This window comes from Pezoporus occidentalis, unplaced genomic scaffold, assembly GCF_034315485.1.
Source record: "Pezoporus occidentalis ecotype Australia unplaced genomic scaffold, CSIRO_AGI_Poc_V1 ctg86, whole genome shotgun sequence".
NCBI lineage: Eukaryota > Metazoa > Chordata > Aves > Psittaciformes > Psittacidae > Pezoporus > Pezoporus occidentalis.
Genome location: NW_026916220.1, coordinates 2,601,488 through 2,614,176, shown reverse-complemented (window position 1 = coordinate 2,614,176; position 12,689 = coordinate 2,601,488). Strand labels below are relative to the sequence as shown.

The 12,689-nt window shown below is 37.8% G+C and overlaps 1 protein-coding gene across 5 annotated transcripts in view; it reads left to right on the top strand.

Moving 5' to 3' along the window:
* The window catches only part of TNFAIP8 (TNF alpha induced protein 8), a 62,082-nt gene extending 49,955 nt beyond the window's left edge, over positions 1–12,127 (top strand). For 4 of the 5 annotated variants that reach the window (XM_062604371.1, XM_062604374.1, XM_062604373.1 and 1 more), the window contains exon 2: positions 10,237–12,127. In XM_062604371.1, coding sequence (XP_062460355.1) covers positions 10,237–10,802 — 566 coding nt within the window. In that variant the 3' untranslated portion in view covers positions 10,803–12,127. Of the gene's footprint in view, positions 1–7,727; positions 7,917–10,236 lie in introns of those variants that run through there. The other variant, XM_062604372.1, reaches the window with a different exon arrangement.
* Positions 12,128–12,689: the final 562 nt, after the last annotated feature.

The window sequence follows — 12,689 nt, the reverse complement described above, 5'->3', positions numbered from 1 at the left end:
ATGACACTGGTGAATATTTCAGCCACTGATTCCAAGGGCTACTTTTTCCTGCTTGCAAAAAGAGGAAATGAATAAATGTTTCTGCTCACTTAAAAGCATTTATATTGAAAATACTCATTGAGAAATAGAGAGATAGACTTCAGAAACTAAGAAAGAATTTGAAACAGTGAATTGTGAATTTGAGCGGCTATGATCAGAAGTAGTGGATGGTTCAGGAAGGAGTAAGAATAAAGTTTGGCTCTGGTGTCTACGCCTGTGATAAGATGTCTTCACCAAGCTTGCAGCCTTGTCCTCAGTGCTGAAGATTAGAATTGCTGAAGTCTGGGATGCAAGACATCACTCTCGTGTAGGTGTGTTCAGACTTACCTTTCTTTGCAACAAGCAGCTGGTATTGTAATCAGTTGAAACAGATGTAAACTATGGTGGATTTAGATGACAACCCATTTGTTGTGGGAGGAGACCAGTATCACCATAAGGTGAAGAGAAACTGTCCACATTTTTAAATGTGCCTAAACAGAATCTAACTAATTTGAAATTTAGATTAATGGTGTTTATTTTCACCACATGAGGCCTTTTCTTCTCCAGGTTCAGATTTGCATTCCCTCCTTCTTACTTTTTTTGGGTAATAGTCCTGAAAATCTCAAGCTAAGACAACCTTTTCTCATGGTGGAAATACCTTCGTAGGTGATCAGTGCTCTTAATCACCTACTTAAAGGTACCCTTTGATGCCAGTGCAAAATAAAAAAGCTGGACATTTAAATTCTGCAGTAATCAACAGCTGGAAAAACCAGTGTACTCAGTCTCCCACACCTTGCCCCAAGGAGTGAACTATGAAAGAGATGCAGGTTTCACAGAATCACAGAGGAGCTGAAGCTGAGAGGGATAGCTGGAAATTGCCTACCTTTAGTCAATAAATATATTTGCAACATTTAAAAATAAATAGGATCGCTAATGCTTTGCTAGGTATTGAAGTTTTGTATCCAAATAATACTGCTTCCTGACATAAAAGAAAATGGTAGTGTCATACACAATGGTGTTTAAGCTGAAGATTTAATTTTACAGAAGAACAAGTTGCTAACAGTATTAAAGGCCTATTTTTTTCTCTTGTGCTTTATATTTGACTAGAATTTTCTGACTCTGATGAAGGCAAACCCAAACTTTTTAGATATGTGGGAAGGTGGACCTGTGTTTTGACAATCTTAGTTCAGGCTTGAAAGTTTGGGTGTTGTCAAGTCAAAGATTGGTGGGTTTTCTTTTTTCCAGTAAGTGCTATGTATAGAAATACTTCTCATACTTTTCACTGTTTTGAGCACTGGTTTTGAATTGGATATCCCAGGAATAAAGCAAATTAAGTGGAAACAAATAGGAGTCAGAGAAAAGCACCCAAAAGATAGTGTGCATTTGAATAATGTTCAGAACAAACAGCAAGGGAGTAGTAAAGGAATGAAGAAGAGATAATACTCTCAATCATTGATTTAGAATCATAGAATGGTGTGGTTTGGAAAAGTTCTTAAAGATCACCTAGTTCCAAGCCCTTGCCATGGGCAGGGACATGTTCCACTAGACCAGGTCACTCAAAGCCCCACCCAGCCTGGCATGCAGACTGAATACAAAGAAAAGGCAGTAGCAGTGAGTTAGAGATAGGTTGTTATAATCCTATTTCATGGCTGGAAGTTTGGATGAAAGTCCTGGTAGTTGTAGCAGGGATACAGAGAGTAGCCTTTAGTAGCTGTGGCTACTAAATATTGGGAGAAAAAAAAAATTCGCTGCTTGTGGAAGGGGAAAGTAAGGGAAATGCATGTTAGCAGCAGCAATGGAAAAGACCACTATGGCCACCAAGTGTAGTCCTTCAGAATATACATGGTACCATGAATGGTTGATGCAAAAGCATAGACAAAGCATATATTCCATGTACAGCCATTCAGTTAGTACCAGTAAACTTACCCTTCATGCTATAAAACAGGGAAAAGGTAGTGAAAAATTAAAAACTGCAAAAGATATGAAGGATGTCATTAGTGTTCAAGGCCTAAAGAAAAAGCCAGTAAGTGATCAGTAAAATTCTTAGATGGCTATTTTGTGTTTTATAATCTACATTTCAGTGTTGATATTGAAAAAAGGAATATGCTGGCCAGACGTGGTAATTGAGTGTCTTGAGAATCACTACTGATTTTTTCTGTGTATCTGGCCTGTAGCTGTGGCAATCTTCGGTGCCTCAGGAATTTCTTTAGAAAGGAGAAGACAGAATTGCACTATGCATGGGGGGGGGGGAACATTTTATATATATATATATATATATATATATATATATATATATATATATATAAACAAACAGTAAACTAGCAATCCAGTCTTCTTTCAACATTACACTGAAAGAGAGATACCAAGGGACTCCTCTCTTGTCTGCAAGGAGCAGACAGGGTGGCATACAGATTGGCACTGAGAAGAGCAGGACTAGAAATACGGGAAAAACATTATTAACTACTTTCAAAGCCATTGTAAGATCACTCACAAACCTTTCTGCCATTTGAACTCTCTGATTTGAACTCTCTGAAGCCTCTTCTGTGGCTCTCTTTACATGCTATTCGAAATACATGCCCTTTGCATTTTGGTAGACAGGTTGCTATCCTGTCCTTGTAATTAGTTCCCTGTTCCTTTCATGCCAGATTGCCATCTTGTCTCAACCTTACAGTTCCTTACATTTTTATCACGTGTGTCTTAAGCTTCCTTTTAACTTCCTCACCCTGTCCCCATGTCAAATTTGAGTCTCTTCAATGGATTCAAAGTTCCTCAGGGCTGCTGGTCTCAGTGATTTTTCCTTCTGCATTCAAGCCAGAAGCTTTTCCATTATTATCCTAGGCCCTGTGCCTACAGCTAAGGTTTTTTTGGAGAGGAGACATTCCATTTGTAAGGATGGTTGTAAGAGCAATTAGATAACTCTTTAGAGTGCAGCTTTTGGTAAAACATTCAGGTGTAATGGACCGATTACTTTATTGCAAGTGTGACCTGGGTTAGGGAGCTTGGCACTATTGTCTTGCTGCAGTTTGATACATGTCTCTAAGGCTAGACAAAAAATGCAGTACCTGCTTTCATTTTGTTTGATCCAAAGGAATGACCAAAGATACACTTGATTTGCTATGAAGCTATGAACTGTGCAGAATTACCCTTGATTGTGCATTGACACCTGGTAGATAACCAGGAACTTGATACAGCCCTGGAGTGGCCAACAGCTGAAATACATAGGCTTCATATTTCATACCACAGCACCTGTTATTAAATTCCGGCAGGGATAACAAATGGTGGCAAAGCAGTGAAATTCAAGTTCGTGACCCTGCTCTGTGTGACTGTCATTTTCTCTGTTTTAATATTCAACACATTTCAAAATACGCTTCTCTAAAAGCAGCCGTTAGAAGTTAATCTGTTGTTTTGAATTTTTTTTCCTTATTATTAAAGCTGTGCTGTTAATTAAAATACATGCAGAGGCTCTAGAAAGAAGGGCTTTCAGAAGGCTTTTTAAATTTCTAAGTCAGTTACAGTATGTATCATGTGATGCGCAGGGTGGCTGTGGGAAGCACAGGCATGTAAAACCAGAATAACTTGTTGGCACAGGCTGCTCTCACGGGAGTACAAAACTCTGCTCATACATTCTTGTTTCTAATAGCGTCTTTCCTTGCCACACTACACAGCTTTAACCTCCAGGTACTTTTTTTTGGCAATTCTCATCTTTTGATCAAAACACTAAAGCTAGAATAAATAGCAAAATGAGGAAGCATATAGCAATATCATATGCATTTTGCAAACCTATTGAGAATTACTTCTTCAGCACTTCATTAAGTAAAAAAAGGTGTTCCCAGTGGTGTTTGCTAGCTTTTCTTTTAATTTGTCCTGTGATCCTGTTACTGGCTTTATGCTACTTTTGGGTAACAACATGCAAATTAGACATGCTCTATTTTTTAAAAAAATGTGTGATTAGCCAGATTTTTTCCAAAATTGCTTGATTAAACTGTTGCTTCAGAGTGACTTTCAGCCTCAGAGCTGGCTTATAAGTCCAGCAATCCTGCTCATGTAATATTTGACATGCATTAGGCTTGGCTTCAGATTGGGTATTTTTTCTTTTGAAGGTCTTCCAGTGTGAATGTTAAAATTGGTACACATTGCTTGACTAATTAACTTTCCCATAGTGAGCTCAGTTGGTAAAGATTATGGTGAGTGAGAATTCAGTACAATTTACTGAACCCATTAAGAGAATGGTAGGAAAAGGTTAGTTACCTTCATGAACGAACGCTTTGTATGCATTGAAACTTTTAGTTCAAACTGTTCCGTAGTTAAAATTTATATTCACGTAAATCTCCCTTTTTAAAAACAAGGTGCCAAATAAAATATTTGCTCTTCAAATAAGGACCCTGTATACCTGAATCAAAAAAGTAGAGGCATATGTGGAAGAAATAAGTACTGTATAGACCTCTTGTGGGTTTTTTGTTTGTTGCCTTTTTTTTATTTTTTTTTTCCCCTCCTTCTGTGCTTAGCTGTTTGCCCTTTGGGTTTTCCACTGCCTGACGGTGCTTGCCCAAGCTATCTGCCCTGTTGTAGTCCTTTTCCCAGCAAACTCTGTGGCTGCCCTGGCCTCTTCTCACCAGTGCCATCAGCCAGTGTAGAAGTTGCAGTCCCAGTGTCTGAGGCTGAAGAGTGAAAGCTGTCAGAGTGCATGTCTTGCGTGCCTGGTACGAGCTTTGGTTTTCCTCATCACCTAAAAAGCCAACAAATGAACAAAGACCCACAAACCCAAAGACTGGCCAATATACTGAAGTGGCCTTGTGGGTACTGCTGTGATTTTGGAATTATTTCTACATTGCAAGGACTTTTATCTGTGCTTTTGAAAACTTTAAATTTAACACACCTTTTACCCATGAAACTTTGTAACACGTAGATAAGAATAGAAACATTGATACTTACAGAACAACAAGATACCAACAAACCCCACTCTTTGAAACTATGATTCACTCAGTTAAGACGAAGCTATAAATTGTGGTGGCAGCTAGAAAAATCAGCTCACATTATTCATATTTGAAAAATTCATAGTCTGAGTCCTACCACTGCATTTTGTTGGGTTTTTTGTTGTTTTTTTTTTTTGTTTAAGTCTTATGTAGTAAGTACATTGTGAAAATAGTTACAGGCCTGGTAGCAGGTTTATGACTCTTATTTTTGCCTGTTCTGTACTTTGGGATTTGTTCATTCCCTGATGCTAGGTCTTGCAGTCTGTCATAGTTCTACCTTACTGAAGTCACGTGTTTATACATGAAGTTATATATTTATAGGCCTCAGTGTATTTATTTTTTTTTTAAAGTTTCTGGACTTTGTCATTCATGAAAACTAGGGTAGCTCAGTAGAGACTGAAAGCAGAGGGCACAAGAAAAAGTAAGAAATCAGTAATTTTTTTTATCCCTTTATCTGTGCGATCTCATGATTTTTGAAGGTGCCCAGGTTACGGTCACATACACTCAGAGACTGTGTCATACTCGTGGAGAGTTCTATCAGTCTCACTTCATTTCAGGTTGCCTCCCTCTCTTGTTCTTCTCTCTCAGTCTGAGACTCTGACTGAACATGCAGTTCATGCAGCGTGTTGGCTTGTAGCTATAGCTCTCACCCCCAGTCTGTAGAGAGGCAAACACACTCGTCCACACAGGATGCCTGGCAGGAAATAGGTTGCCACATTTCTCAAAGCTGTTTGAGACAGTCTGTTAAACGCTGCCTGGAGCATTCGTGCTGTCTCTTTCCTCCTGATCCCATATTAGCGTTCTTTGTGCCTTGCCCAAACCCCCCTGTTGTTTTTGGACCTTGTGCTCACCAGGTACTAGTGCAGTACGTGGCATGCCAATCACTAAAATGAGAACAGTCTCATGAAGCAGCGTTGTTATTAATGGCTCTACAGTCACATTTTCTCTTCCACTGGGACTGTTGTATCAACATACCAAGTATGTACACTAGAAATGCAACTCTTGTCGGAAAGCTCAACTCTTGACTTGCAGATGGCATTTAGCATGGTTCACTGGAAGTTTTTACTGAATTTTTTTTTTTTTCCTGGTCCTTTATTTCAACAAGCTTAGACCTACTCAGTGACTCAAGTATTCATTGTCAGTGTACACACGATTGAATGTGCTCAACTGCAGGTGATACTGAATCTACCATCAACTGCTACCTTGTAGGAAAAAACATGCTGCCTTGATTTAAGGCAGTGAATTAATTTGATTCAATCCTTCCCACATTACTGGTTTGTTTTTTTTGTTTGGTGGGGTTTTTTGTTTGCTGGCTTTTGTTTTGAGGCTTGGTGGTTTTTTTTTGTTTTTTTTTTTTTTAGGTGGTTTCCATGGGGGCTTTTTTGTTTGTTTGTTGTTTGTTTTTACTTTAAATAGACTTGAGAAATAGAAGCATTTGCCACAGTATGAATGGAGGTGTACTAGCTGCCATGTCAAGGAAAAGCCAGCATCACAGCCATAAGTAGTAGCCTTCTTGTACTTTTATACTAGTCTTCTGAGAGCTTATTAACCCCACAATTCCAAATTTTCACTGAAAGTTTATGCTTCTGCTACAGTTTTAAGGAAAACATGTGTAAAGTAAAATATTCTGGGGAAAACACACCCAGAATGCTCATCTGTCCAATGTTTGTTGACTCTAACACAAGAGACTGTTAAACAGACATGTTGTTGGTTGGAAAAATTAAGATGTTTCATGATTACTAAGCTCCCAGCTTTCACAGGAGGCAGTCTTCAACAATTTGTTTGCCCTTCTAAATAACAAATTATAAGACTTTGCAGATGTCCCCATCTTCCCTAAGAATCTTTTAATTTCCACGTAATGGAGGCAGGATTTCCTCTGAGAGACTTTCCTCTTGGAGTCCTCTCCTCTGGGGATGGGTGACATTACTAAACATAATCATGTTTATTTGCATAGATTTGTACAGAAAATGACATTGATTTCAGAAGGGTGTTTTTTTGATGATATACCTTTGAAAAGTGAAGTGTAAAACTGCACAGGAAAGAAATAAAAGCTATAAAGAGTTGTCATGAGGAAATACTATATTTGAGATGCTTAAAATTAGTGGAATTACCTTCCCAAATTCTGGGTCTACTGCAGGCCACTGGAGAAACAGCACTACTTCAGTTTGAAGTGCAAGGATGGAGTTTGTCAATACCATATGTGTGGTCAGAGATTTCTACATCCTGGTCAGGTACTGTAGTCGCTCTTAAAAAGTGCCTATATACAGTCAACCCTAAGAAGATGAGGCTGCATTAAGTCGTTGTCTAAACGTGGATTTACAGGCTTATGTTCAGATGCTTGTGTCTGAAATTGAGGTCCGCAGTTTGGAAGTAGATGCTGGGCTGACCTCATGTTGGGAACAGGGAGCTTGGAGGTGCAGGCACCCTGTGACCCATGAATCAGGCATCTCCAATACATGAGAGTATCTGCATTTGCAGATACCAGGTTAAATGTTTTAACTTCTTCTTGACACATCCCCTACCCTTAAGAGTCACAGGATCTTTCTTCTCCTCTATCTGCTAATTGTTCCAGCTGTCTGATATAACAGCTATTGGTGTTGCGCTGCTTGCTCAGCAGTGCAATTTTCTTTCAGCTCTCTTTTCAAGGAAGTGAAACCACTGCGATGTATTTTTGCATTCTGAGGTGCCAAAACAAAATGAAGCACTGCAGACAGGAGAGAAAGGTAACTGAGAAGAGCTGCTGTTATGGTCAGGGGGAAAACCCCATGTTCACTCTGTGATAGCTTCTGATGGCTTTTCAAAGTGCATGATAAAGTGTGTGCTGGATTTAGCAGAACAAATAAGGCTCGGGCCTGTCTTCAGCTCAGGTTACTTTGCCTCTCTCTGGTGTCAGCATTAACAATTGCAATTCCATTTGATGAACAAGCAAGTAGTAATTCTACTGTGTTTTAATGAAGTGTATGTGCTCCATCTGAAGAAGGTCTATAATCTTACTGCTTAAACTTAGTTTTATTAAAGAAGTTGACTGTGAAATACATTTTTGGTCTTTCTGGGGAAAAATTCTGATTATAAAATACAAATAGTTTGTAAGTTTCTTTTTTGATTGATTGAAATACTGAAGTATGAAATTTACATAATTTGCAATTAAGTTAGAAGCCATGTAATAACACAGGGGAATGAAGCTTACTTACAGCATATTGCAAAGCAGGTAGATAATGGGCCATGCTGAGTAGTCCCAAAACTTGGACAGTTTTTAGAGAAATGCCCTTAAGAGTTTAACACCTCTTGTAATTGAACAATTTCTGTTTTGCTTAGCAATGGTAATTACAGGTCAAGCTCCGCTTTGTCATATACTAAATTACATACTCTAAGGTATTTGTTTTGTTTTGATTTTTGTTGAAAAACTGAAATTTTTAGAAAACTGCCCATGTTTTCAGTTTCTTGAAATTGATTCTTTGCTGGTTATTACATGTAAACTGTTAGAACTGTACCTGAAGATACTTTGAAACAGCAACTGCTAATAGTATGAATGCCTGCGTGTCTTTGTGAAGTGTCAGAAAGAAGACATCACGAGCAATTAGTAAATTGGAAGGCATTAAGAAATAAAACATATGAAAGAACAGTCAATATTCCTGTTTTGGAGAAGAAAAGCTATCATCATCTGTAGATTTTTTTTTTTTTTTCTAAAGCATTGGCTGCTAAGTTTTAGTATTTGACCACTCTCTGAAATACTTTGATTAGCTTTATTTGATTACTAACAGTTGCAGTATCTTTGTGGTTGAGAAATGTGTCTGTCTTGTGATCTTGAGTGCTTTGCCCAAGATGGGTAACAATGGTTTCTTCGATTTTTGAGTGTCCTTGAGTAATAAAGATTTTAAGAAATGCACTCTCACACTTCGTGCTTCAAAACAAAATACAGGAATGCGCTGAAAGTTTTAACAAACATGCTTGAAAGTTTGAGGTGACAGAAAAGGGCCTTGTTACTAAGTTTGTCAAAAGTGCTGTTAAAAATGCAGATTTGTATCTCCTGTCCTGAAGGACAAGCCCTTTTTATTTGTTGGAACCCCGGAGGCACCCATTGTTTGAACACACCCAGTTGCCCAAACACAAACAGTTAAAGGGAAACCTTTTCCAAATTCAGGGTCTCACTTTTGGCATCTGAAGAGTTTATGTTTTCATTAAAAGAAAAAAAAAAGTTTCCAGGATCTGTGTCTGCAAAGCAAATCTTCCATATGCAAAGTGAATATAAACAGATGAAGCTTTCCTTCAGCCTGTCTGAGCGTCCAGGAAAGCTGCAGTGTTGAGGCAGCTGTCTCCCAGGCTGTTCAACCTAGAAATACAAATTCACATCAGCCTTAGTGGAGAAGGTGCTGCAAAAGAAATGTGCTGTAAGTAGTTGTCACTGGAAACAGAATATGAATGGAAACACTAAGTATTTTAAGAAATTGAAAACCAGTCATTTGGTATATTGGTGCAAGCAGGAATAGTTCTGGAGGTGGAAATGTGTTCTAGAATCTACATTTTTGGTCACAGAGGATTTCTTTATAAGGTTATGCTAGCAAGGGTTATGGCACTCCCTATTTTTGGCTATTTCTATATGTCTATGTAAGACATAGAAGTGTTCATTTTTACTTGCTTCCCTTCTGAAAACTAACTTCATACTGCATCCGGAGAATCTTTGTATTGTTTGCTGAAAAAAGGTTTTTCTGTTTCTATCATTAAAAAAAAGGTGTGGGATCTGAATTCATGGATCATGTAAAATGTTAAGGAGGAGAAAGTTTTGCAGCAGTCAGTTCATGGAATTGGTGTCTAATTGAGTAGCAGTGGTAATTGTCATGATGTTAGGATAGTCACGGTTTCAGATTTCATTATGAATGTGAGAATTGGATCAGGCTTATGATTCTTCTAATCAAATAGGGCAGGTTTATTGCCTCAGTTTGAAATCACATCAATCCATATGTGAAGGGATGTTTTAAACCACCTTTGAGCAAGTTCTATCTCATTTTGTGCTTTCTCAAAGGCAAAAGTCTAAAAGAATGTAAACCTAAAGATAACAGCATTTTAGGCATTGAAAAAATGGGTTACTCTGCAACGACATACATAAAATTGTGGGGTTTTTTTTTGTGGCATTTAGTAGGACTGACATGAATGGGTAGACATGGAAATATTCCTCAAACTTACTCTCTACGGTGTGTTTGTTACGAACTATTGACTATATGCTGTTTTTCTCCCCCTTCCCCCCCAGTGGCCACAGATGTCTTCAACTCCAAAAGCCTGGCCATTCAGGCCCAGAAGAAGATCCTTGGAAAAATGGTATCCAAATCAATAGCAACTACTTTGATCGATGATACAAGCAGTGATGTTTTAGATGAGCTCTACAGAGTGACAAAGGAATATACACAAAATAAAAAGGAAGCAGAGAAAATAATCAAAAACCTCATTAAGATAGTCCTCAAGTTGGCAATTCTCTACAGGAACAACCAATTTAATCAGGATGAAATAGCATTGATGGAGAAATTCAAGAAGAAAGTTCATCAGCTGGCTAAGACCGTGGTCAGTTTCCATCAGGTGGATTACACCTTTGACAGGAATTTTTTGTCCAAACTGTTAAATGACTGTCGAGAACTGCTTCATGAAATCATTCAGCGTCACCTAACTGCGAAGTCACATGGACGTGTCAACAATGTGTTTGATCACTTCTCTGATTGTGAATTTTTGGCTGCCTTGTACAACCCCTTTGGACCTTATAAACTCCATTTGCAGAAACTTTGTGATGGTGTCAACAAAATGCTAGATGAGGGAAACATATAAGTACGTGTATTAAAGTTGGTTGCCTATGCATTATTTTGTAGATGGAACACTGTTGATTTATGAAGGAATAAGGGAGCATGTCAAACAGGTTTTTTACCTTATGAAAAATGTTTCCAAAATATCTTTATTAAATTGATTCCTTATTATGAGCTATTTGTTGCTATTCACAGTCTACCTGGAAGAATACTGCACATGCCTTTTTTTTACTGTGCTTTGCCTACAGAAACAGCTGGATAACAGCAATAAAAAAGAATGGTCCAAGTAGAGTGAGTCTTGCAAGATAGATATATAAAACAATATGCTGTCAGAAAATCCGTATCTTTCATAGATTTATAGAATTACTTCTGAACTATCAGAGTTCAGGAATGTTGGGAACAGATTACTATGGTGATGGTACAGTCTATAATTTCTTTGATTTATTTGTAAAATATGTTTGACTCGTTCATAGTCTTTAATGCTCTCTGCACAGATCATAGCTTCCTAGTGTTATCCTTATGAAGCATTCAGTTCTAAATAGTATCAGTGATGCCATCACTTAGAGTCTTAACTGGCTTGTTCATCTCCAGCTCAGTAGTGAAAACTTCCTGTCTACAAGGAAGGATCTGTCAAGTCTAGATCCTCACAGATCTGCACAGATGCTTGCTTCCTTTGATTATATGGGGATTATTTAGGAATAAGCTACAGTAAGATAGCCTAACTTGGGAAGCGTATTCCCTATAAACCACTTGCGGTACGTGGTTTTAACTCTGCCTATGAGGAGGTAAAACATAGTGACCTATCTGTGCAATTCCTTAAGGTATTTAAAATCCTGCTACTAGAATCACAGAATCAGTCACTTGGTTTGGAAGGCTCATTATTCTTTTTTGAAAAGGTGCAAGTCAGTTTTATTTTATACACTAGGCTGATGTGTATGATGATGTGAATTCAGAAAGCTTGATCATCTGAAAATAAATTCCAAGCCAATTTGCTTTGTGTACTATGAAACTAGAAATAGAGGTTAGTTTTATCATCGTGTTATATACTATTTAACTAATAGAAAAATGGAATCTTCTAATGATTTTTTTTTCCCCTTCTTTTCTTCCCTCCTACCTTTTGTCCTTCTTTTTCTTCCTCATTCATGCCTTACCCTTGGGGATAAAAAAAAATGTGACTTTATAGACACTGTAATGTACTTAAAAGCATGAAGTTAATACATTTCAAACACCCAAAGACTTTTTGTTAGGATGCATATAAAGAATTTGCTGTTAATTTAATTGCCAGTTTTTTTGCTGTTTGGTGTGTCCTTTTGTTTTAATGAGTAAACCAAAGAATATTTGCACTCTGAACTTGCCATGGGTTTTTTGTTGTTTTTTTTTTTTCCCTTGTTACAGTTTACATTATAAAAAAGCAGACTTGGCCTATGCCAGCAAAGAAAGCATTGCAGCCCCTGACATATGGCTTCGGCATTACTTGTGATATTTTAAGAAAAAAACCCAAACTCTTTTTCATGTTTGTTTGGTCACTAGGCTCTGAATATTACCAGCAATATGACAGAGAAATGTGTATTCAAAATGTGACTTCATTTTATACAAGCCTCGAGCTGAGGGAGGAGAGTAATGTACTACTGGACTGGAAGCTGATGTAAGGATACTACACCAGAATTTGCCAAGAAATACATTAGGTTGACATCTGAAGGAATATCATTTAAGATCCCTTCCCATGTTTAACTTAAACGAAAAATTCATTGTACTTGGGTCCTTCAAAGTCATCATCATGAAGAAAATCTTGCATATTGCAGAGTACAGTTTCTGATGTATTTGCTCCACCTATTCCTTTTCACACCTCTTAAGAGACAGCTTCTAGAAACTGAAACAGTTTTCTTTATAAATCCTATTTCTAAATCGTATT